Consider the following 24,611-nt stretch of genomic DNA (forward strand, 5'->3'; position numbering starts at 1 on the left):
CTGAAGTTCAATCCGAGCCCTATGATAATCGAGGCGCGTAACATTCAAATTGACGTCATTTTATTCGAAGATGATCGGTCCCTTTCTTTCTCTTATCCACTTTGTTCCGATTGGAGGATTAGAAGGCTAATATTTAGGGAACGTTCGTCGATTCGTCGAGGTTTTTAGCCATAGGCGAGGAATCGTTCGGTTACTCGAATATCTGACAAAAATAAACGACCTAGGCACAGTTGGCTTCGTCAATTGTAGACGTTAGGAGTCCGCTGACCCGCTAAATTTTTATGATTCCCATCGAAAACAGAGAGGGGAAAAAAAAAAGCACATACGCTATCCTCGCATGTCATCTCGAAATAACACCTTTGCTTTATCGATTACTCCAGCCAGTAATACATACTCGCATTCAAATACAACGGATATATTTCTTGGTAGGAAAAAAAAGTATAGAAAATAAATTCGTTTAATTTTTAGATTATTTCGAGGTGATACCCCGCGGAAAGGAACGAAGAAGAAACGACGTAACGATGAGGCACTGCAACGTCCTTTTCAGATTTATTTCCGGAGGGGTTGTGGGAAGAAGAAGAGGAATGACATAACGCAGCTACGGAATATCATCAACAAGGTCTACAAGATCGACTCGATATACATATATTTTTTTTTTTAGATCCATGCTCGTGATCCGTATCGATCGATGCGGCGCATCTTGCCTCGTCCTCTTCAGATCACAGCTACTGCTTATTAATCGAGCTTGATCCAACTTACCGTCAACAGAAATAGCATAGGCGTTTCTGGGATGGCTAGTCTTACAAATACGCGACATGTATCTCTCTTTCTCTCTCTTTTTCTCCCTCTCCCTCTCCCTTTCCCTCTCTTTCTCTCTCTCTCTCTCTCTTTCTGTCTTTTTCTCTTTCCGAGAAGCTCGGAGTAACTATCCGGACATCTTTCAGAACGGCGAGAAAAACAATGTACGAAAAGCCTAATTGTCCTGCGCAGACGATCGATTCTCTTAGCGAGGCAGGAACGTTGCGCGATCGTGATTTCGATTGATTGCCTAACAATAAGACGCACCGGTTGACCCATTGGACACCACCAGCTAAGGATTTCATCTCTAACGCTGTGACTGACTTCTTTCCAAGATCTCCCAAACCGGCATATCTTCTTTTTCGGTGAAGCTCGCTTTGTCAAAGAGTAAGTAACTTTTTCCTTTCTTTATCTTACGTTTATCATTCGCGGTAAAAATAATCTCTCTCAGATAGATTATTTTATTTGTTATTTTTATTCCAAATGAAACGTAGCAACATCTTAGGATTAACAATAAATATACATTTTATTGAAAAAGTGTATCGTATTATAAATTAAAATATTAGCTCTGTCGAAAAGCTCTCATCCATTTGCAGAACAATTATTTCCGAATTAATCAAATGTTTAAAATAGAACGAACAGCCAATTTTCGATAGACTTAATATATATATAGTGTTTTGTAAAAAAGTGTAGGGTAATTAGCTCGTGGAGCCATCTACGAATATTGCGCGAGACAAGAGAGATTTCGAAAATTTACCAACATTTTAAAAATATAAATTGCACGATTTATATCCTGTATACTATCATGTTCCTCTTACGATCAATTGAATTTTAATCGTCTTTCTTTGACAAAAATAATACGTGTCGATCATGTTCGAATAAATTACAGTTCGCGTACTTTCGATTAACAATTGATAAGAGAAAAAAAAGAAAGAATATATATACCTATGAGAGGATAGATCCTAAAGAAATTTGTTTTTTATTTTTTTTTAGGCTCGACCGAAATAGGTGAAGGTTAATAAATAGCCATCTAATAAACTCGTAACGCGAGGTGCCAGTTCGAAGACGTAGTAAATTTATTGAGTTACTCGCAAACGTTTAGCACGTAACAAAAGGCAATTTTCTATGAGCGTGCCGGTGTGTATCGGAGAGTAACACCTGGCCCAGATTCGCGACTGCGCGATAAATACAGATGCATGTATCTACATATGTTAGGTACCTACAACCCTTAGACGATGATGCGAGTGCAATTTAAACGTCAGTAGACAATCAGTATCCAATCAAACCCAAAACAAAGATCGTTTCTTTCTTCCTCTTTCGATCCGTTCGAGCATACTTAATCTTTTGTCGTTGTTATAAACAATATACGGTTCGCATGATCGAACATATCGATGTCATGTCGGATTACGTATTTTTCGGTATACTTTTTAATAGTTCACGTATGATCGATCGAAATGAATATTGGAAAAAGCATCGTTTTAAATGATCTTATCTTTAGTTTTCTAATTATATGAAATTTAAACAGATTTAGAATGTGCGGAGCTTTTGGAAGAGCGGGATAGCAGACGCGCCAGAACGAACGCATTCGGACCATGACCCAGACCTATGCAGCTCTCTCTCTTTCCGAGAGTGCATCTATGTACGAAATTAGTTGACACGCTGCAAAAGGTCGCATTAAACTTTTCATTGGTCGTAGTCGGCTGCGAAAGGCTGCTCTTTATTGAGATACGTTTGACTTTATTTAGATGAGCTTGTATAATTTGAATCATGGAATTGCTAGAAAATGGAACAAAGTTGAACAGTGATATAATGAAATCCATTTTCTTTTTATAGGAAAGTTATAATAGTTTTTGTTGATGCTATCGTTTGCGAATAGAACTTGTGTCACAGCAGGTCTATCGAAAATTTGTTTTCCTTATATTTATACATTTTTATATTTATAAGGAAATGAAGTTTTATTTCAAAATAATTGTACGCAAAATGGACAAAAAAGAAAGTATCATCGAGGTAATGGTTAAACGTGAACGTAAAATTCGGAATTTTTCATTTCTAATTATTCTTTTGCAGTGATTTTTGAAAAGAAGAGAAGAATTCCTTTTCGAACACGGACATGGTGTTGAAATTTGTGAACATCCTGTTCCCTACTTCAATGCTAATTTATCTACTTGTTATACTTGTAAGTATATGTACGTCATACAATTTACAGAAAATAATGCCTATACGATACGATCTAATGAACAAATACATTTGTATTATGCAACGTAAAGACAAACAAATGTAAACAGTTCATTTAAAGATGCAGAGATTCAACAAACAAGTTTATTTTTGTTTTTTATCGTAAGAGTAAATAGTATAGTAAGCTATCTCGAATAGTTGACGAAAAGATTCGTCTAAATTTTAGTCGCGTCGAATGTCAATGACACGTGCCGATGGTATTTGCACGTGACGGTGAATTAAAGATCATTATGATTCAGGTTGATCTCGCATGCTTGTTATTAACAACGTTAACCTCCACGCTTCGAGGTGTCTTATGAATTTTATTGAAGCTCGATATACCACTTTGGTCGAGCGTGCAAATTAAATTGAAAAATTTCTACCCTAAATTAGAAGCGAGCTCGATATCGTATGCTAACTTTGTCGTATCCTTTGTCGAACGGTTCATTTCGTTCGAGAACAATCAAAATCCATTTGAAATAACTCTAAATATAGGCTTTTTTTATTTACAAAAATATAATTAAGTTAAATTCTACCCCGATACGTTTCTTTTCTTTCTTCGGCATAAGAAAATATCAAACGTTCGTTTCAACTTTTTTATTCCAACTGAAATAAATTGTCGGGGAATATAAATTTGTACACAATAGATTTGTTTCGAGAAGTAAAAAATAAAAAAAAAAAATAAAAGGTGAAAGATGAAAGCGTGCGAGGAATATAATATATTTGTTGAAACGGAGAAAAACTTTTCAAGGACGAAATAAACTAACGGCATGAATCGCGAAAAGTTCCACATACATTTACGTCTATCAATGTCAGAAATATGTACGAAGTTGAAGTTAATCGGTCGTGGTTTCCGGACCGTGTATTGCATTCCCTTTCCAATTGAGGAATCAAGAAAACGTGCGTCGTTATTCACTAAGTAGGTATCGACCAAATATTGATCCCGATATTAAATGTCTGGGGAGACTTCTTCAAAATTCGATTAGTAGAGGATTATCGGAACTTTCGTGATTTCGAACATTGTTAGTCAATCTGAGCCATCCGATGACGTTAAATTCGTAGAGAGTATGACTAGATGCTATGCTGTATGCTAGGAAAATTGAAAAGTTGGCCAAGGGCCAAAAAGATCGGCGACAAGGCTCATCGGTCGATGTAACATCGCCGAAATAGCACACGCGGAGGGACGAAAATACGAATTTACGTGCACTCGTAGGAATATACCTTACCTAGAGTAGCTTTATTCTGTCTCTTACTTTTTCTTTCTTTCTTTCTCTTCCTAGTACGAAACTCGTTCGGTCGTTGGCACGACTATCACGTAAAAACGCTAAAGTAAAGGTGATCTCTGTTCAAAACAACTTTGTTTATAAATTATTTGAACGATATTTATATCGTATCGTAAAGTTACATTAACGTTCGTAGACTATAATTCAAATTTGCGTTCACTAACCCCCTAATGTTTTTCTTTAATTTCGTTGATTGATTTTGAATTGGTTTTCAGGAACCGTTCGAATTCGATGATCCTGTGTCAATAATGGCGGGTTATCGTAGGGTGAAACTCGTGACAACCAATGAAACTATGACCGGGAGCAGTATAGCGAGCAACATGATTGGCGAGTCCAGCGACAACGCAGTCGACACTCTTCGATCGACCACGCGACAAGTAAGCTCGTGTTGTTCCTTCCTCTCTCTCTCTCTTTACTTTACCTTCATAGGGTGCACCAATCAAAGAAAAGTTACCCTTTTGAAATTTGTTGTTTATCTTTCTTAACTGAAGCGATCGATAAAATTCATTCGGATTAATGAACTCAAAATTCGTGTTATATTTAAAAATATACACGTGTGTGCCAGTATATATACAATAACTCTAGGAAGAAAAATCTTTTCCTGATTGGACAAAGTATTTTGAATTGGTGAGTACAGTAAAGAAATGATTCTTCGAGTAGGAAAAAACTATTTTCCATGTTTTTTTTTTTTTTTTACCGTTGATCGACGTTATATACAGACGAACTTTACACCTACACAATGATATTTCGATTTATACGATAAAAACGGAGGAATAACAGAAGACAGGGAAAAAGAAGTTGGGCAAACTGGAGGGGCTTCCCCCACCAGGTCCCATTAATGCATCTTACTGTATATACATATAATACATAGATAGATGCGTACATATGCTAATCAGTCGTGCGTACATTTTATGCGCACACGAGGCACCGACCGAGGCGCGAGAGCTTAACCGACATATAAATAGCGTGTTTAAAGAGAGCCGCTAGAACTCGTGTATACTTCTTGCGAGACGATTCTAAGGAGTACCGATAGCAATCCAACGAAAAACCGGTGCTTCTTTCGTTTTCATTTTTTTTTTTCGTTCAAGAAAAAACCCTCGAAGGTGATATTTTCGTAAGGACAAAAATAAAGACCGCGTCAATTTTGAATGTGCAGTGCTACGCCTAATGATACAATGTATCGGTGATCGTTGCAACGTGTTTGAATACAAGTAAATAAAGTTAATTAAACGTTTAACGATTAATGATAAATGTTTGTAACGTTTGATATTAAGTGGGGGAAAAATGAAAGAATATTCTTCGACAGGAAATGAAGTTTCCTAAACTAACGCGAGGTCTATCGACGCCATAAGAGAAAAAAATAGGTCGTTGAAATCGCTGCACGCATACCTGCATCGATCAACTAACGCTGCGTTCTTTTTATCGCGACCCTTTTGCATGGTAATTTTGTTGGGTACGATGGACCTACTAACTTTCTAACAAACCACCATTTTTTTTTTGTTCGTTGGCTTTTATCGAAGTGAACTTATAGAAGTTTGTATTGTTAAAATATATGAACATTTCGAATCATTGAAATATATTCAAATAATATATACGTACGATTATAAATGTGGATTATTTCGTTTATTTCGTTTATTCAAACATTTACGGGGATTATCCATCGTTACATAATGCATAACCAGAAAAAATATTGAAAGATAAAGATGATATAAATATAATAATGATAATACAATAATATAAATATAAATAAAGAAATATTATAATCCGTAATATAATTATGAACGATTCTCGTATTGAAAATATATATACCTATTTAATTAATGAATTTCATTGTGTTATTTGTTTGTAATAGAAAGTTCGACGGGTTTACGGAGAACAGAAGAATTATCAAAAGAACGAGAAGACGCATAGGGCAACGAGCAGCGTCGTCAACAATTACAGCATCGTTGCCTCCAGAGGCGAGCTCTCTCGAAATAACTACACCGTCGATGCTACGTCAAAGGACGTTACGAAGAAACGAGCGTCTTTCCTCAATTCGAGTAAGATCTATGCGAAGGAATCAAGTCCTCGTACATCCGTCTTCTTCGCTAGAGATTTAACAGGGAAAAATTCCTCCAAGGATATCGAAAGGACTCAAATCTCGAGCACAAGGTTAACTCGAACTTACAACGGTAGTTCACGACTTTTGGCTAAGTCTGCCTCAGTCCCAGCGATTCTTGACGAAGGTATTGGCTCCTCTCATTTTTCATATTTATCACGTTTTATTTTTATTGTTACACGTCTTCTCATAAGTTTATCATTTTCGTTTGGCAAACTGTCAATTTGACTTTGTGTCTTAGTTAACTGGATTTCATCTAAAGTAATAAAGACAAGATTAAATGTAATATTGCAAGAAGATTTGATTAATTAATCGATTTTCCAACGTTATTCATATTCCAACGTTATTCATATTCCAACGTTAGGAGATTAAATTTATGATTTTGAGACTTATAATTAATGTCTTACGGCCATTTTTTTTAACATTGTACGTGTTGCATCACGCGTCATTGATACGGCATGAATACCTTGTGTTACATTGAGTCACGATTTTGATTCGTATCGGATTTTTTATGTATCGTATTTCTGAAGGTCGGAAAAAATAATATTGAAGAATCGAGATTCTCGTGACAGTTTTTATAGTTACATAAAAATGATTTTGAATTATCTGTTTTATACTTTTGTCAAGGTTTACGACGAAAAGATAAATCTCTTGCGAGAGACGAAAGAAAACACGAAGAGGGTATACTGAAAAGATCGTCAGCTTTTTTGGCAAGTTTAACTCAAGCGGGCCTTCGATCAGCTGAGAAGAGGGATAACGTTGTCGAAGATTCATCCTGGTTTCCAGAATCTTTGAGATTGAATGGATACAGATCGAGTAGATATTCTACTTTGAAAGGATATTTTTCAAATACAAACAGCGAGAACGAGCTTAGGCCAGTGTTAGGAAAATCGAGTGGTTCTCAAATTTTGTCAACTAGCTGGAAAAAGAACGTAGGGGTCAACGTGAAGAAATCGGTGTCCTTCAGTTCGGACACCAGCTTCGAGGAGAAGCGAGCACCCTATCGTAAGCCAACTGTTCACGAGGTCAAGGTCTACCACAAGGGCGTGCTTCAAGGTAAACACGCGTCAATTTCGTGCTTTCGTTATATTATTTGGCACAAAGAATATTGTTAGATTTTTCAACTTTTTTTTTTCCCTACTATGATAATTTACATATTAATTATACCATAAGTCGGCTGTATTCAATGCAAATAAGTTGTATTTATTTTAATGACAAAATTTACATTTAAATTATTATTTAGAATATTAATTTTTTGTCTAACTGTGTTAGAGTTTCTACAAAGATAATTAGACATTTATAGTCGATTAACAATAAGAGAAATAATTTATGACGTAAAAAATTCGTGTGGCAGAAAATACGTTAATCAATTCCATTTTATTGTTAAATTTTATTAATCGGCGATACTCATCCTTTATTTTCTAAAATTGATTCTATAAAACGACAGATCGTGCCACTCGCGAAGACAATTTCAAAGTAAAAGTGCCACCTTCGTGGGAAATCCCCTCGGAGGGCCCCAAAGCCCTCTTGAGGGCCGCTATGGAAGCCGACGACACGATTTTGAAAGAAGTCGTGATGCGTGCTCGCAAGTCTGATTTGTGCGATGTCGATGTTAATATGACTGACAGTAGTGGCAGGGTGAGTTCATTGAATTATTTTATTACTTTGATATAACAAATAATTAAAATTATTTGGAAATAATGATAGCGATGGTAATTTTTCCATCGTTTATTTTTACTGTTATTTTTCACTGTAAAATATGATCGTAGGTATAATGAATTAATTGGCAAACAGGTGTATGTAAATAGATGATGAACTCCGCGACGAAACTCTGACGTTCATTTCAAGAGATTTCATTTCAAATCTCTGAACAGTTGTCTCGTCTTTTTTACTCCTTACGTCACAAGATATACTTCGAGATAGATAAATTCATTATTCCGTTTACGATTCCGATCTTGTTACGATAAGCACGATTTCTTTGTTTTTCTTCGCCGTTTGAGAATACGAGCTGCTCTTCGTTTGATTATTATTTCAAGCCGATTTCATTCGAAATCATTTTACGAGGTTACCTATATGAATTGTATCGACACCCACGTTAATGTCTATTCTATTGTGGAAAATGTTCCATTTCAATTTCGATGATATGGATAGGGAGGGGAAAAGAAATTTGTAAATAAAATCTATATAATCCGAATGGCAGTGAGCAAATACGGGCCGAAAAATAGAAAAACAAATAATAATATCTGCGAAAAGGTTCGATGATATTCACGTGGGATCGATCAAAGTATAACGTAACTCGGTTCACTGTATAGGCACGTAACTCGCTAGATATACCGCTATCTATGCCATTTTGAAGGATGTCTTCAGCGAAAGGGAATTCAAAGGAACAACTTCTCTGTTGGTTACAGAAACTCGATCGCGTGGAATGACAATTTGTATTTATAGCTTACCATATACATTAGTAGCGTGCGCGCGGGCGCTTATTGATTTTCCACAGGACAAATGTAGAAAAAGGAATATCTTTTGAATAGCAAAGTTGAATATGAGATCGACTGCTTTTTGAAACCAAGTGATACATTTATTCTAACGCAAAAACAATTTTGCTTTTTAATCATTATTTTGATATGTTGCGAATGATATCAATGTTTTTACTTCCTCTCTCTCTCTCTCTCTCTTGTGTGTGATTTATTTCTCTTATTCTTGCAATTAAATTTTTAAAAGATCAATGAGAGCAACAGAATATATATTTCGAAAGTAAAATCATCCAATGAGATGTATGATACAATTATATACATACACATATCCTTCGGCATATTTTCTTCAGCAGGAAAACGGTAATGAATTATCCATGCGGAATGTTTCTGGCCGCATTCCGTATGCGGTAATAACGTAGAAAGATTAAAATCAAATAACTCTCTCGTTCGGCTTTGACCATATCGAGTATGCGCATGGTCGTCTTCTTCTTCTTCTTCTTCTTACAATTAGTCTTCTTTTTCAATAATATCGATGACAACGTCGAGATGGATTTTAAAGTTGTTGGAAAAATATCTTTAGAGATATCAAGATAATCTATTTTTAAATTAATATGAACGAAAAAAATGAGAACAAAAGAAAAGAGGAAGAGAAATTAGAATAATTTTGAGAAAAATATACTTATGCAAATCGTTGAAAATAATATTAACGAATGTTTTCTGTTTACCGATGAAACGTATGAAACGACGTGTTGTTTAAATGAAAGTACGTAAGAGGAATATATTTAGCTGCTGAAGAGAGTTGTACGATTAGAAAGAACTAGCGAGAGAGAGAGAGAGAGAGAAAGAAAGAGAGACTTGCGTGCTTGGCTATTCTAATTACGGGCACTGCCGATTGGAAAGATCCTTCTCCCTCGTTCTTTCTTTCTCTCTCTTTCTTGTTCTCGTTATGTCTTCCGATGACGTGCTGTGCATTGGTGATTTACATTGAATATTATCATGGATCACGATCAACGTCTTGTCAGGATCGATATTCTCTTGTCGATCTTGCATGACGACGAACTTCCGTTCTTTTTTACACAACGCCATGTAAAACAACATATTATAAATACTAAATTTATAATCAAAACATCTCCATTTAATTAGAGATTATTAATGAAACATATATATTTGTTTTAACACGATTAATGTGAAATTTTATTTCGATATTATTACATTCGAAATGAAGATAAAACTTTTTCATGTAATATTACACTTGGCTGTAAAATATTTATCTCGATTTTGTTTTTTAATTATTTATATTTGTTCTTATCAGCCATTAAAAATGTTACGAAAAGAAAATCAATCGTTAGGCGCATAAAAAATTCGATAAGATCGGTGCAAACGTTTCTCAAAACGATGGAACAAATCCACACCCAGTAAATCGTCGTTTCGTGCTTTAGCACCTCCCAAAGTGTATTTCCATGTGGCGCATAGTGACGCAAGTAAAGTAATAACGTTGGGACGATCGTACGAACGTCAGTGGTCACTTAATAAATTGATCCTCGACGGATAGTCCATTATGCGTCTTGTCGAGATCAACGTTGTTGCAGAATGAAACACGTCTTTCGCAAGATTTCATTTTTTCCGATTAACCTGCTGCGAATTTGAGGCCTTTTCTTCGAACATTTGCTATTTTAACATTTCAAATTGCGTCGTTGTAACTTTAAATAGAACAAAACGATGGGTAACCGTTGTAGTTAATTCTTAAGTTTATTTCACGTTTATTCGTTCATTTCTTATGTTTTTTTTTTTCAAAATCCGAACAAAACAAAGATGTTTCTGATTAATTTGTAAAGGTAATTATTATAATAATATCGAAATGATTGTGATATCTCGTTGAAAATCTTAATATCGCCCACGTTTTACAACGTTGACGTCACATTCAAAGGCGTTGAGTTTTCTGGCGTCACAATACTTCTTTACTAGCATACCAATTTGTCCGTTAAGAAAATCAACTAACGTCGTGATTACATGCTTATGTGTGTAGACGGCTATAAGCTATATGGCTGGAAACGGTGCTGCGACGATGTTGGAGCTAGCACTGTCCTTCGAGGGTGCCGATGTTAACCTTCCCGACAACGAAGGCAACACGCCACTTCATTTTGCGGCTCAAGCTGGTAAGCAGATTACAACGAACAGTACATTCTTTTTATCATTCGCATCTTCAATCATCTGCTACAAGTTCTTGTCTTGGTCATGGATCTTTCCATTGCAACGACTAAAAAAGTGATTCGTAAAATGAATTACATTTTTCATAGTAATATATATATAGTTGAATTATAAAAAAACAAAGATGCAAATTCTAGATCAGCATTTTGAAATCTATTTGTCGAACGATTCAATACATTTGTTTGTTGTAATGATACCGCAGCTCAAATGTTTATAATATACAATTTTGAAGAACCTGGTAGACCCCGTACTCGCTGTATATTATTTCAAAAATACGACTTTTTTTTCGTTTTCTTTTTTTACCGCGATATTCTTCGCAAAAACATTTAACGAGAACTTTCTGGGAATCTCTTAGAAATGAATCATTTTGTTCGTTTTATGGCGTAAGTTGGCAGGTAGTATCACATGCACGTCCCAGCAAAACTTTAGCCACGGTTTGTAGATTGAGAAACGCTGTTTTAGATTATGATTCAGAATAATAATTTGTAAATGACATTGTCCAAACAAGAGACCGTGATGATTTGCTTATTTGTTTTTTAAAGTTCAACAGATTAACTATTGTTAACATCATCCATTCTAAACACGTACATCGATAATTCCTTGCTGATTGTTTGGGAAAATTCATTGAGTTCGTAAGAACTCGTTAAGTTTCCAGATCGTTCGTAAATTCGGAGGAAAGTTTTAACGGTAGAATCTGTTAAACTTCAACAGCCTCCTTGCGTAGCTCGTACCTTTTGAAATTTTGTAAACAGTCGGCGAAATGTCGATTAGAAAATGTTTGGAACGCGACTCGAGGCTAACGCCAAAGTCTCGTATGTGTGTAGGCAATGCTAACCAACGTTACCGAAAATAACTGGCTTTGGAGTACTCGATACTCGCGTGGTACGGGATGACGTGCACTGAAAAATCTTCTTCCTTCGTTTGTGCCTGTTTATCGAATTTACCATCACCTACACATATAAATATCTATATACTTATTCATTAATTTATACTACACGTTCTGGCATTTAAGACATTTTTTTAACACAAAACAGTAATTTGTTTTTTTGAATATTCGTTTATATTTGCCCACTAATTTAGAGCATTTCGTTTATACTACAAATAATTAAGCAATCAGTTTCAGAAATTGTTTCTATATTCCGGCGATTAATTGCATGCAAACTAAAGTAGGTTTTTATTTGATTTGCTTATTCATATCGTAGGTCAAACCGAGTGCCTGAACGTTCTTCTTCAAAGGTGTCCCGACATCGAGGTCGATGCAAGAAACACATTGGGATTCACGCCTCTTATGAAGGCAGCCCTTCAAGGACGAACGAAATGCGCTAAAATATTGCTCTTTGCAGGTTGATGATTCATAGCTTTTATTTTCTTTCTAATCAAAATGATATATGCCGTTAAACTAACAAACATTAATCTTCGGATAGAAAATAACAATTAATTATTATAATTTGAATAGATTTTATTGAAAAGTATAATTAGATGTATGTCATAACATCTGTTGATTATTTTTTCTTATTCTCAATATCGTAGGAGCAAACCCCACGTTGCGGGATCATGGAAGAGGATTAAGAGCCGAACAATGGGCAAGATTTTGTGGGAGGTACGTTTGTGCCGAAGTAATCGAAAGATTTGCGAGACATCGTTTGTTGGAGAGAACAACGTCGTGTCGTTGGGGAAGTGAACCAGAATTGGCAGCAAAGGTTCTTCAGGGAAAGGTACGTTGGGTCTTCGAATAAAATACAAATTCTCTCAAATAAATCAATATATAGTATATTATTAAATTGATCATTATGAAAATAGATTTTTATATGTAACAATGTAATAGTAAAAATATTTACATTTTTATTACTAATGAAAATGCCTGCATTATTATTATTAATATAATAAAAATACCTATATTAAATAAATAATTAAATACAATTAACAATAAAAATGTAGGTATTTTTCTGGTTAAGTCATTAATAGTGAAAATATCTAAATTTGTATTATTTTTCAGCACTCATCCTTATTAAAGTGAAATTTCAATTTGTATCACAGGTAACGCCTATCCCAATAACACCGTTACCAACCTCTTCGACAGGCTTGAAATCCAGGATTAGAAAAGTATTTCGAACGAGTTCGGGTCCCGATCGAAGTTCCTTTTCCTTGGTCTCGCAATTGACGAGTGCAGCTCTCTGCGCGAGTAGTCCTGCGTTGCCAAAAAACGGTCAAGTGCCTCCAGTCGTCAAAAGTCTTTTAAGACCTCTCAGTGTACCTCAGTTAAGGTGCGAGAATCGGTTACTTCGATCGAAACGAAACATTTACTTTTAATCTTTCGACCTATGTTTATTTTATTTTTGAATTTCTTTCTTTCTTTCTTTTAGGATCACCCTAGTTTCGCCGCAAGATTTCATCGATAAAAATGGCGAAAAGTGTGGGGGGGCCAGTTTCGCAGAAAGGATTGAAAGTGCTATTGTGAAACCGCCGAGAACGAAAAAGAAAAGCAAGTAATTTATTGATAATCAATGGAGAAATTCCACTGACAATGAATGGAAAGAGAAAATCGCACAATTTTGTGCTTACGTCGTATTACCTTATTTTTTTTAAAAGCGCGACGACATTTTCGAGTCGAGTAGCTCGTAGGTATGATAGCTTTTTTTACCTCAAAAATCACAGTTGTATCGTCCACGAGAGAATTTATGGTGGAAAGTCAAAGATCAAAAAGGAAAGTCCTTCAAACTCTACGAGGATTCCAAAAGTGTATCCACGTTTTACGATCTACGTTTGAAATAGTGTTTATTGTTATACGTGAAACGCCACAATGCCGTGGTCAAAGTTTAGAAACATTTTTCGAGCCGGTCTAAGGTTTATATTTTTAGATCATCAATGTTCTTAACTGATTGCTTCGATGCGGTCAAGGGCACTCGATGAAAAATATTTTTTTTTTCCGGATGATAAACTGGATGCTGGAATTAGGTCGATTATCGTAAGTGCGATAATCGAGGAGTCACGTTGTCCTTAAACGTTTAAATATTTATCCTGAGAGCAACGACGTCGAAGAAAGCCGCTTGGCGATTTGCCCGAAACGAGTGTTTACTCTTAATGAATGATGTTAAACTTCATTTAAGTACATGTGGTATGAAACTTTTGTATGGACTATTACGATTATCACACGATTGTTTAAATAAACGTCTCGTTTGACATTGGAAGCAGCTTGTTCTCCAAGATACTTCACCCGAAAATCGTTCATTCCGATCTTCGATTTCGGCGTTGCCTTCGATTTTTAGCTTTGGATAGTATTTCATAGGCTTGCTGTATTTCCATAAACTTTTCTTGAGCTTTTCGCCTCTCTTCTCGCGTTCCCTTGACTTTATCCGGATGATTATCCCTCGAAAGTGTTCTCCACTTTGCCGTAATTTCATTTTGCGAAGCTGATGGGGATAGATCAAGGACCTACGATGAGAAATAATAATGATTCGTGTTTTTTTCATAGTATCAAGAATATTATATAGAGCGACTTATATTAAAATAACATTGCTTTTTCAAAGAAGATTATTTGAAAGTTTTAAATGAGGATATGTTGAGATGATATAATAGATAAAAGCATACTTTATAAGCGTTTATTTCCCCTCGTGGATCAGATAGGTCCACGATTTGAGCCCACGTTGCCCAAAATCCTTGATGAACCGCTTGATTCCAGGTTGCTTTTAAACTCGCCTACAAGTACCAAATGTGAAAGAAATATTATTCACGTTATATCGTCTCACGAGTACAACGAAAGATTGTCAAATGAACAAACCTTAAGGTCGAGCCAAATAGGTGAAGTAAGGAAGTGCCGAATCGCATCGGACAATTTGATTTCTTCGCCTTCGCTGTCGGTGATAATAGCATTGAAGTACAAATAACTACCTATGAATGAAAAATACAAGATAATAGCTAAGGATAGAGCGAACATTCTTCTGATCCATCCTCGCTTCTTTTTTGGTTTTAAACGCCATCGTTTGCTGAAGGTATCGAACGCTAAACTCGATGCCACCACCATGAGAAATACCCAAGTAGTATCATCGCCAATGTAGTACAGAGTTGGATAAACGAGATAAGCTGCAATAAGCGCTGCCCATATGGTACCCTCTTCTCTGCCGATGTTTCCAACTGTCCAGACTCCTGTTAAATAATAAATACTACCAATTTAATTAACGAAAACAAAAAAAAAATATTTAGTCTAATTTGGAATGAATTACAAAATATTTTATAGCGTATACTTGATAAATGTGCCTAAATAAAGGATAGGAACATTGCAGGATAAAAAGCATTGGAAAACGGTATCGTGAAAAAACGCAATACCTAGAGCGATTATTATTGGTGTCAGAATTATCAAATGCCGAAAATTAATTCCATTTATTTCGTCCTCCGGTATAGCACTGCAAAAAATTTCAGCCCAGAAATAACCAACTGCATTTGCAGCAGTGAATCGTACGGTTGAAAACGACGGCTGCAAGAGAAAATATTACAATTTATATTTTATTTTAGGTTTTCCATTCGTCATACATATTAACTACGTGCTATCCGACATGCATTATCCGTAGCGAATTTGTTGCTGATTCAGCAACGTCTAATTATCACATTACCTTGCGGTTAGTTTTAACTTTGCGTTTAAATTCTTCGATAAATTTTGGATCATCGTTGGCATCGACCACGTAGGATGGAATTTTAAAAATGTCCCACAACCATCCAAGTCCTAGGTAACCACCGAAAGTACTTATGTATAAGAAGGCATGAGCGTCTCTGCCTAAATAAATATGATGAGCTCCGATGAAACCACCGAAAAGCCAAAGAACGTATGCCCAAAACTTCGACTTCCGTCCTGGAATTTTTTTATCCTGAGTCTTCGAGTTGTCCATCATCTTCGTCTATGTTTTTTTTTCTTTTTCTTTTTACTACGCGTGCCAGTTTATTTTCGCACACAGTTATATTTAAAAATTGTTAACTAATCTAGTAAAAATGTTATCCTCGCGTTATCTTCATTTTTATTTACGCTTTATCTATATCGAATAGTGGAATCGTTTCCTCGTCGTTAAAAAATTTTATGGAACGTTGTTGTACACTTTCTTTTGAATTTCTTTGATCTATAATACATATATCCTTATCTATATTACGCTTTTTAATGAAATTTTTACACTATTTACGTATTTTCACTCATGCAAGAACTCGTATTATTGCCTTATTTGTAAAGGATTCGAAGAACGCAAACGCACCAATATACCGCTTCGAACAACTACGAAACGTCTTCCCCTTCGTACTATCCTATGACACGTACGTGGTTCAACGCACCAGCAGGTATAACGGCACTTCTTTCAGGACCGTATCAACAAGAGGATAATTCTTTTTCCTTATTAATTTTAACTTTAAAAAATACTTGTAAGGATGTAGAGTGTAAGGATTTCATTAATTAATCTTAATAATGAGTTTGTAATATCGTTTAATCGTATTGGTAAACGTGTACAGTTCATTTCATTTGTTTACATTAGTTTATCATTTTTGAAATAATATGAAATAAGTTTCTTAAAAACTAGCAATGTTTATTTAAAAATTAGGAGAGAAGTTTGAATTGCAATAATCCCTAGTTTATCTTATTAATAAAAAAAAAGATAAAGAAACATATATATATATATATATATTTATAATCTCCTGAATTTTGATCATATTATTACTATTGTTATGTTAGTAAAAATATCGTTAAATATGCATAATATATATTTTTATTATTTCAAGCAACGTAGTTATAATTTCGAAGATAAAGATGGATTTATATTTTTGAAAAATCGATTATCCTGCCATCTAGCAACAAATACGATATTTATTTGCAATGTTCTGTTTTACCGATGTATCTCGTATTATTTACAATTAGTAGTAAATTTAATCATCAGATGGAGTACTTCGTGCACCAATTTGCTAAGAATTTAACGATTCTGTTTCAATAAAATATATAAGAAATACATCAGTTTTGTGCCTTTCGTTCGTTTTATATTTTTACAGAAAAGATAGAGATAGAAAGAGGGGAGCGGAGAAAAAGGAATACAGAGAGAAAAGGGAAAAGTTTAGTCTTAAAGGCTAAATATCCACAAAGTAAACGCTCATTTTTAGTATAGTTCGTAAGCAAGATAGCGTCGAAGACGTGCCGTAAAAAGACCTGCTTTGGTTGCACGCGGTTTCTTTCATTTTAAAATATGAGAACACGTTGAGAAACGAAGCGAAGTTTAGTGCTAAAACAGTAAGATGCTTACTGATGGAGGTTCGTTCATCAGTATCGTGTAGTCACAAAGAATGGAGACGTATCGCAAAGAGAGAACGACGCAGGCGGTTGCGTCAAAAGGCTGCGAAGGAACGTGAAGCAGACGAATTACGCTTGAGGGCAGCACTGGAGAATAGCGCGGATTATTTGAATTGGTGTAAAGAAGAGGAACGATGCAAAAAAGAAAAAGAAGAGTCCGAAAAACGAGAACACGAGGAAAGAGAAAAATTATGGCTCGAGGAGGAGGTAATCTAGATTGTTATCGTTATTTTACGTTGAAAAACAAATCATTCATTATTTACTACATTAATATAATTTTCAGGTAAAAGCACAAAAGGAATGGCTTATTATTCAGGAACGTAAAGCAAAAGCTAGACAACAGCAGCTGGAACAAGAAGAACAAATTCGAAAAGAGTTTGAGGCTAAGCAAGCAATTATACGTAAGAAAGAAGAAGAAGAAAAACTTAAACGAGAAGAGGAGATAAAGCGAAGAGAATTATTGCATCAGCAAATTGATGATTATATAGATGAAGGAATAAAAACGCCAGAGATTCTACGAGAAATTATCGACAGTCAACCGGGCAAAGAACTTTGTCCTTTCTTTTCTAAAACGGGCGCTTGCAGGTAAATCGTATAACTAAGAAAATCTAAAGAATGAATGATAAATAAATTTATATTTTGCAGATATGGAGATACGTGTTCCAGAAATCATCGTCGAGTTTGCCTAAGCAAAGTCCTTTTAATACCTAATTTTTATTCGCATTTCTCTCTGGAAAAAAATTCTACGGAATATGATACGGACATTGGATTGGAATTCGAGAGTTCCGAGACCAGACAACACTTTCGTGAGTTTTATTACGACGTTGTACCGGAATTAGAATCTTACGGAAGAATTAAAACGCTCAGATTATGTTGCAATACCGAGATTCATTTGCGCGGTAATTTGTACGTTGAATATTACACCGAACGAGAAGCTGCTAGAGCTCAGAGAAAACTGAAGGGTCGTTGGTACGCCGGCAGACAATTGAACTGCGAATTTGCCAATTTTAAGTCTTGGAGAAGTGCAGTCTGTGGAATGATAAAATGTCCTAAAGGTAGAGCTTGCAATTTTCTGCACACTTTTCGAAATCCTTACGGCGAATACGACATCAAAAGTCCACCGCGTTATTCAAAAGCAGCTACTTCGGAAAGTAACAGCAAAAGGAGCGAACAAAGGTAAATTTATCTCGTGTTTTTTTTTATTGAATATTAATTTTTATATCTAGACCTAATATTTCATTCGTTTCTATTGGGTTGCATACCTTTACAGGAACAAATCTACATGGGAAGAGTACATATGCGAAGAAACCAATGAAAGTAAAAATTGGAGGTGGTCGGAATCACCCGAGATTGAAACGCCGAACAAACGTTCGAGGAATAGCGAAAAACAGCATAGACACTCGAACGAAAGAAACGGTCATCGTTCTTCTAGACGCGATAAACAAGATCGAAGTTCCAGAAGTTCTAGGGAGTATAGAAAAACGTCGACGGAGAGACGAAATCATCATTCAAGTTCAATCAGATCTCGAAGATACTATGAGAAGAAACGCGAAAGTGAACATTATCATAAGTACAAAAAGAGATCTTCTGAAAGAAAGCACGATAATAACGATCGAAGCTGCGAAAGAACAAGAAAGACTTCTCCAAAGAGTAGTAAATATTCGACAACATATTCTAGAGAAAAAGGTAAAGAAGTTGATAAATATAAGTCGAGAAGATCGAAAGAATGCGATGATTATAATCTCTCGAACATAAAAATCGAGATCAAGACCGAGATCGAGACCGAAACCGAGACCGAGACCGAGACTGAGACCGAGACTGAGACCGAGACTGAGACCGAAACCGAAACCGAAACCGAAACCGAGTCTGAGACAGAGAACAAGATCGATAGGCTTAAATCAGAAAATAAAGAGAGTAATGTTAAACAACAGAAAAAGAAATGTACATCAAAGTGGGATAACACAAATTTGGATAAAATAAAAGTTGAAAAGTCGAGTGACTCTGATTCTTCGAGCGATAGTAGTGAATTGCGTAGGACTATCGATAAACGAGTTCCTGACGGTTGGACGACAACCGATTCTGATAATGAAGAAGATAATAAACGGTGATAATATTTAATGCGTAATAATATTTAATAAGATGTAATATATTTAAGTGAAACTTCTTTTGGGGGAGTACTGAAAATTTTCAAGCGAGACAAAAAGTGAAGATTTTTAAAGGAGCGTGTGTTATTTGAGTGATTAACCGTTTGAGTCCCAGACGGTATTGAAAAAACACTGTCGAAGAATCCCAAACGGCGCGATCGCGCTTTCCTTATATATGTACGAAATACCCAAGCAGCGCGATAGCGCTTGTTTAATTTATGTCGACAATACGTAACGCACCGTCAGTTGTCCACAATGCTCGAAGTGTGCTGGGTTTTCTCGACATAAAATCTGAACAGCGCGATCGCGCTGCTTGGGATTCAAACGGTTAAGGAGAGACGGGGGTAGTATCAATCTGAAAAGACTTGCTGAAGATGGCAGGGGAGATACAAGACGGTGGCGCTCGGGCATAAACAATTTTTAACAATTATGATAAGAATTGTTTTACCAGCGCAATGATAGAAAATAAGAGAATAAAATGAACAGAAAATAAAACCTAACTAAGCATCAAAATTTATTATATACTTTTTTTTATAATAGATCTCTATTTCTGAAATAATTTTCATGGAATATCGCGAATGTACATTAAATATTCTTAATAAATCATTATTTTAAGAATTATTTGTTCTAGCGTATTTTTCTAAACATATCTCAAGTAAAATATAATTTATATTTTTTATAATACAGGCACAAATTGAAAAAATTTATATGTTCGATGTATTCTAGATTCTTACAATTAGGAATAGTATGATGTCTTAATGATATTTTAATATGTATATTATATGTATTATAGTTAGTCTTATCCAAAATTTGAGATACATTTAACAATTATTTTTTAATATTATAATATTAATCGAATAATCGATATAAACATACACACATACAAATACTTAATATATTACATTTATTAGTTATCCGTATATTAAGAAATAAATAAAAACCTATCTTTAGAAATACGAAACGTACATTAGTAAAAAATTAACCTTCAATAAATTCATTTTCTTTTTTCTTTATTATTTAATTTATATTTTAATGATCAATATGATTTATTATATAAAGAGAAAGAGGTAGGAGAAGGAAAAGATCAAAGTTAAACGAGATAAACATCAGTAATTATATTTCTCGGCGAATTTCAGGAAATTCGTCCTTTTTTAAGTACACGTAGAAAAACATTCTCGTACGATCGGCTAAAGTGATTGGGTGGGGAGAGGTCATTCATACATTCGCCACATATTATTTTGATTTTGAACAATGGAGAGACAAGTCATAAAGTGTTCGCTCTCTGTGTAAGAATTTATTTTTACGTAACTAAAACTACAACTATTTAATACAGAAATTTTGCAAGTAACGACGGTCCAAGTATTTGGAACTACATTTAGATTCTAAACTAACATGGAAAAAGCATGTAAATGCCAAAATTGAACAAATTCGTCTAAAAAGGAGACGAATGAAACTATTGAAAATTGAAATCATTCCCATTGAAATCATACGAATCAATAGTAAAATATGTGTAACTATTTATTATAAAATAATCTAAATATTTTTTGCTTTCTTTTCTTTGCGACGTTTCGTGACACGTGTACCACCGGTGATACACGCTGTGATATTTATTTAATGCGTTAAAACGTCAAATGACTTGAATAAAAAATTGAGAATTGCTGACGTTCGATGTATTAGAAAATGTTTATTTCTCGTTTCATAAATTATTTCTTATATATAATTATTATATATTTTATATATAATTAATTATTTCTTATATATAAATGCAATGATTTATTAAAATAATTATTTAATTACACGTTTCGAGAGAGAGAGAGATTATCGTTTACATTTTATTTATTACAATATTAAATTCACATAAAAAATTCGAAACACGTTCAATCATTCTAATTAATTGTTTTAATAATTATTTATAAGTATCGTATTTTTTGTTTAGTTTTACAATTATGCTATATCTATTCTCTCCTATAGATGATAACACAATTTATATAGTTTTGTAAAAATAACCCTATCGCGATAAAATATATTTTTTTGAAAGATTGAATGCAACGCGATTGTATTTTATCTTATATTTCATATAGTTTACAAGTTTGTGTTTACATCTTTTGAAGAGATTTTTTTTATTAATAATTAAAGCATATACAAATAGTAGCACGATTCTAGAATTTGTTGATCCCGTAGTTTAAATCATTGAATTTTATAAAATGATTAATATATTTTTTATTTATAGTATAATAAATAAACAGAAGTACGTTACAACTTGGTTTAACTATACTTTAATTTTTAGATCTTCAATTGAGATTGCGGGCAATACGATTTTACAATTAAAGTCAGTGAAGTTTTACTTCAACGCGTGTGAATTCCATGCACTATTCTTTTTGTATTTTTTTTTTTTTGCTATGTAATACACGTTCTTATACATTGAATACAATATTAAATAAAGATAAACTCTTATAAAGCAATTCGATGTAGGAATTCGAAAACTCAATTTGTCTTTGTCAATAATGTCTATTTTATCGATACAAAATTCAATCCTTCATCCACGTGATTAATCGATCGATCTTGTTATCTTCGTAAGGAAAAATTTATGAAATCACGATTTCCTCGAGTAAATCGTGATAATCGTGTACGTTATCTAAGTTTTTGTCTATCGAATGGTGACATACATAGAAATACTTTTTAATTTGTTATCGATTTTTAATGTTTGTGAATTGTAGCCGATATCCTATCGAACCTTATCGTCAAATCACGATTAAAAATAAATGAAGCAGAACGTAAAGCAATTGTAGAATTCAGAAGAGAACATATCATTTGAAGATGTACTCCTTAATAATTCTGTTCGTTTGTACAAACACCCTGGTCAATGGTTTTGGCCTTCATGGGTTTACTTTCAAGGGTTTAGAAGAGCCAACATTATTGGAGAAAGAAGCTAAAAATGTACAGGAGAAATGGTTAAATCAACCACTGGATCATTTTAATCCTCGCAATAATAAAATTTGGTCAATGGTAAGAATTTCTTTGATTGTCGAGTAACATTATTTTAATTCTATAAATGCAATACTATTACACGTAATACTATCAACACAGCGTTATTACGAAAATAAAGCCTTTTATCAAGAAAATGGACCGATATTGATCATGCTAGGCGGAGAATGGGAAATAAAACCTAATTTCTTAACAAGTGGACTGATGTACGATATTAGTGTTGCTCATGAAGGCATAATGTATTATACCGAACATCGATATTATGGAAAAAGTAAACCCACAATGTACGACGATGATTTTTTTGTTCAAATACTGAAGTAACAAAACAAGTTTTTAAATATTTTGATCACGACTTTTAGAGATACCAGTGAAGAAAATTTGCAATATTTGAACGTCGATCAAGCATTGGCTGACGTAGCTTATTTTATTGAAAAAGTGAAGACAGATCTTGGTAATGAAAACGCAACAGTGATTGTTTTCGGTGGATCCTACGCTGGTAATATGGCAACATGGGCTAGATTAAAATATCCTCATCTTATTCAGGTACAATTTTTTCTTTATTTGCAACTTTAACGCGTTTCATATAAAATTAACATTTGTTCGTTAAATCTTGACAGGGTGCTGTGGCTAGCAGTGCTCCGGTCTACGCAAAAATTGACTTTTATGGTAAACATCGCGATTGATTTCTTTCTCCAATAAGTTTTATCTTTTATTAAGTGATATATTGTTAGATCGATTAATGAATTTTTTTCGTTTATAGAATATTACGAAATCGTGGAAAGGTCTCTTCGAAGGTACGACGAACAATGTGCGCTCGATGTTAAAGCTGCTTTTGATTCCGTAAAGGAATTGTTGTATTCAAAAGGTGGTCCTGAGAAATTGAAATTATTTTTCAAGTACGTACACATTCCATTCGTAATCAAATAAATTAGAAAAACAATTAAGAATTATAATATTGTAGCTTATGCGAAGTACCGGACGTGAAATCTCCCCATGACGTTGGTCATCTTATAAATACTTTAACAGAGGTAAGAAATCGTGATAATTAAAGATAGAACCTCGTTTCAAAAGCGATTATTACCATCGAAAATAATACTATTTTTAATAGAAATTCGCTGGTATTGTCCAATATAACAAAGTTCGGACGGATAGTAAATCGAGTATTGGTGTTTGCTGTGACAATATGACAGCCACGCATTTGGGATCGCCGCTTCAAAGATTGGCTCGATTAATGAGTGATTATGACGGTATATGTTTGAATGCGAATTACGAACATTTCATATCACATTATAAAAATGTAAGCTGGAATTTAAATAGTATATGTAAGTACGATTCGAAATATTTGATGAATTCTAAATAAGATTTTGGCTATATATGTACTTTTTATTTTGTGATATCATTTAATTAATTTCATATTTCAGTAAGATCCTGGTATTTCCAAACGTGTACGGAATATGGTTATTACTCGACAAGTAATTCCGAAAATTCGATTTTCGGATCTCTCCTCCCTTTGGATTATTTCTTGAATATTTGCACTAACTTATACGGAAATTAGTAAAATTATTTTTATTTATTATTTTTTACAACGTATAATAATTATTCAATAATTCAATATCCATGTATATAATTTGCAGTTACGATGGTACTTATTTAAAAAAGAGAGTAATGCGAACGAATTTAATTTACGGTGGTTATAAACCTGACATAAGCAATGTCATTTTTACAAATGGCGATGTGGATCCTTGGCATACACTTTCCGTTTTAGAAGACTTGAACAAGTCTACACCATCTATACTTATGAAAGGTATTTATAGACAACTTTGTATTGAGCATAGACATTATAAATTCATTGCTTTATTTTTTTACAGGTATATCTCATTGTCAAGATTTTTTGGAAGATTTTCCTACGGATCCGACAGACCTCACTAAGGCAAGACAAATCGTACGTCGAATTGTTACAGAGTGGATAACGATGTATCAATTTAATAGGTAGTTGAATGATTTTTCATCATTTCAAAAAAAAAACAAAAAAGAAAAAACTTCAAATGTCCTTTTTACACCAACACATTTTATTTATAATTGTTACCAAATGAAAAA

At 34.2% G+C, this 24,611-nt stretch overlaps 4 protein-coding genes across 5 annotated transcripts; 3 read left to right on the plus strand and 1 right to left on the minus strand.

Annotated features, from left to right (window-relative positions):
• The first annotated feature begins 998 nt into the window (after positions 1 to 998).
• LOC122525992 lies at positions 999 to 14,263 on the plus strand. 2 transcript variants are annotated; one of them, XM_043649048.1, is made up of 11 exons: positions 999 to 1,185; positions 2,866 to 2,974; positions 4,511 to 4,672; positions 6,148 to 6,520; positions 7,021 to 7,449; positions 7,841 to 8,031; positions 10,894 to 11,023; positions 12,278 to 12,418; positions 12,606 to 12,790; positions 13,113 to 13,339; positions 13,439 to 14,263. In XM_043649048.1, the coding sequence occupies exons 2-11, from the start codon at positions 2,909 to 2,911 to the stop codon at positions 13,563 to 13,565; spliced, it is 2,031 nt and encodes a 676-aa protein (XP_043504983.1). In that variant the 5' UTR covers positions 999 to 1,185; positions 2,866 to 2,908; the 3' UTR covers positions 13,566 to 14,263. The 2 variants fall into 2 exon arrangements, with proteins under 2 accessions (XP_043504983.1, XP_043504984.1); XM_043649049.1 differs by lacking the exons at positions 999 to 1,185; positions 2,866 to 2,974; positions 4,511 to 4,672 and adding an exon at positions 5,215 to 5,735.
• Positions 14,257 to 15,958, minus strand: LOC122525957 (dnaJ homolog subfamily C member 22). The gene is made up of 5 exons (XM_043648996.1): positions 15,683 to 15,958; positions 15,399 to 15,546; positions 14,854 to 15,218; positions 14,664 to 14,771; positions 14,257 to 14,507 (listed from the first exon to the last, which is right to left on the minus strand). Exons 1-5 carry the CDS (start codon positions 15,956 to 15,958, stop codon positions 14,301 to 14,303), a joined length of 1,104 nt encoding a protein of 367 aa, XP_043504931.1. The 3' UTR covers positions 14,257 to 14,300.
• Positions 15,959 to 16,820: 862 nt separating this feature from the next.
• Positions 16,821 to 19,623, plus strand: LOC122525993 (U2 small nuclear ribonucleoprotein auxiliary factor 35 kDa subunit-related protein 1-like). Its single transcript, XM_043649050.1, has 4 exons — positions 16,821 to 17,592; positions 17,669 to 17,970; positions 18,031 to 18,561; positions 18,656 to 19,623. The coding sequence occupies exons 1-4, from the start codon at positions 17,341 to 17,343 to the stop codon at positions 19,491 to 19,493; spliced, it is 1,923 nt and encodes a 640-aa protein (XP_043504985.1). The 5' UTR covers positions 16,821 to 17,340; the 3' UTR covers positions 19,494 to 19,623.
• A 2,723-nt stretch (positions 19,624 to 22,346) lies between these two features.
• LOC122525958 (putative serine protease K12H4.7) lies at positions 22,347 to 24,566 on the plus strand. Its single transcript, XM_043648997.1, has 10 exons — positions 22,347 to 22,535; positions 22,617 to 22,798; positions 22,874 to 23,057; positions 23,132 to 23,180; positions 23,275 to 23,410; positions 23,476 to 23,542; positions 23,623 to 23,836; positions 23,936 to 24,068; positions 24,149 to 24,318; positions 24,383 to 24,566. The coding sequence occupies exons 1-10, from the start codon at positions 22,347 to 22,349 to the stop codon at positions 24,505 to 24,507; spliced, it is 1,449 nt and encodes a 482-aa protein (XP_043504932.1). The 3' UTR covers positions 24,508 to 24,566.
• Positions 24,567 to 24,611: the final 45 nt, after the last annotated feature.

The sequence above is a fragment of the Polistes fuscatus genome, unplaced genomic scaffold (assembly GCF_010416935.1).
Source record: "Polistes fuscatus isolate 324 unplaced genomic scaffold, CU_Pfus_HIC Scaffold10, whole genome shotgun sequence".
Taxonomy (NCBI): Eukaryota; Metazoa; Arthropoda; class Insecta; order Hymenoptera; family Vespidae; genus Polistes; species Polistes fuscatus.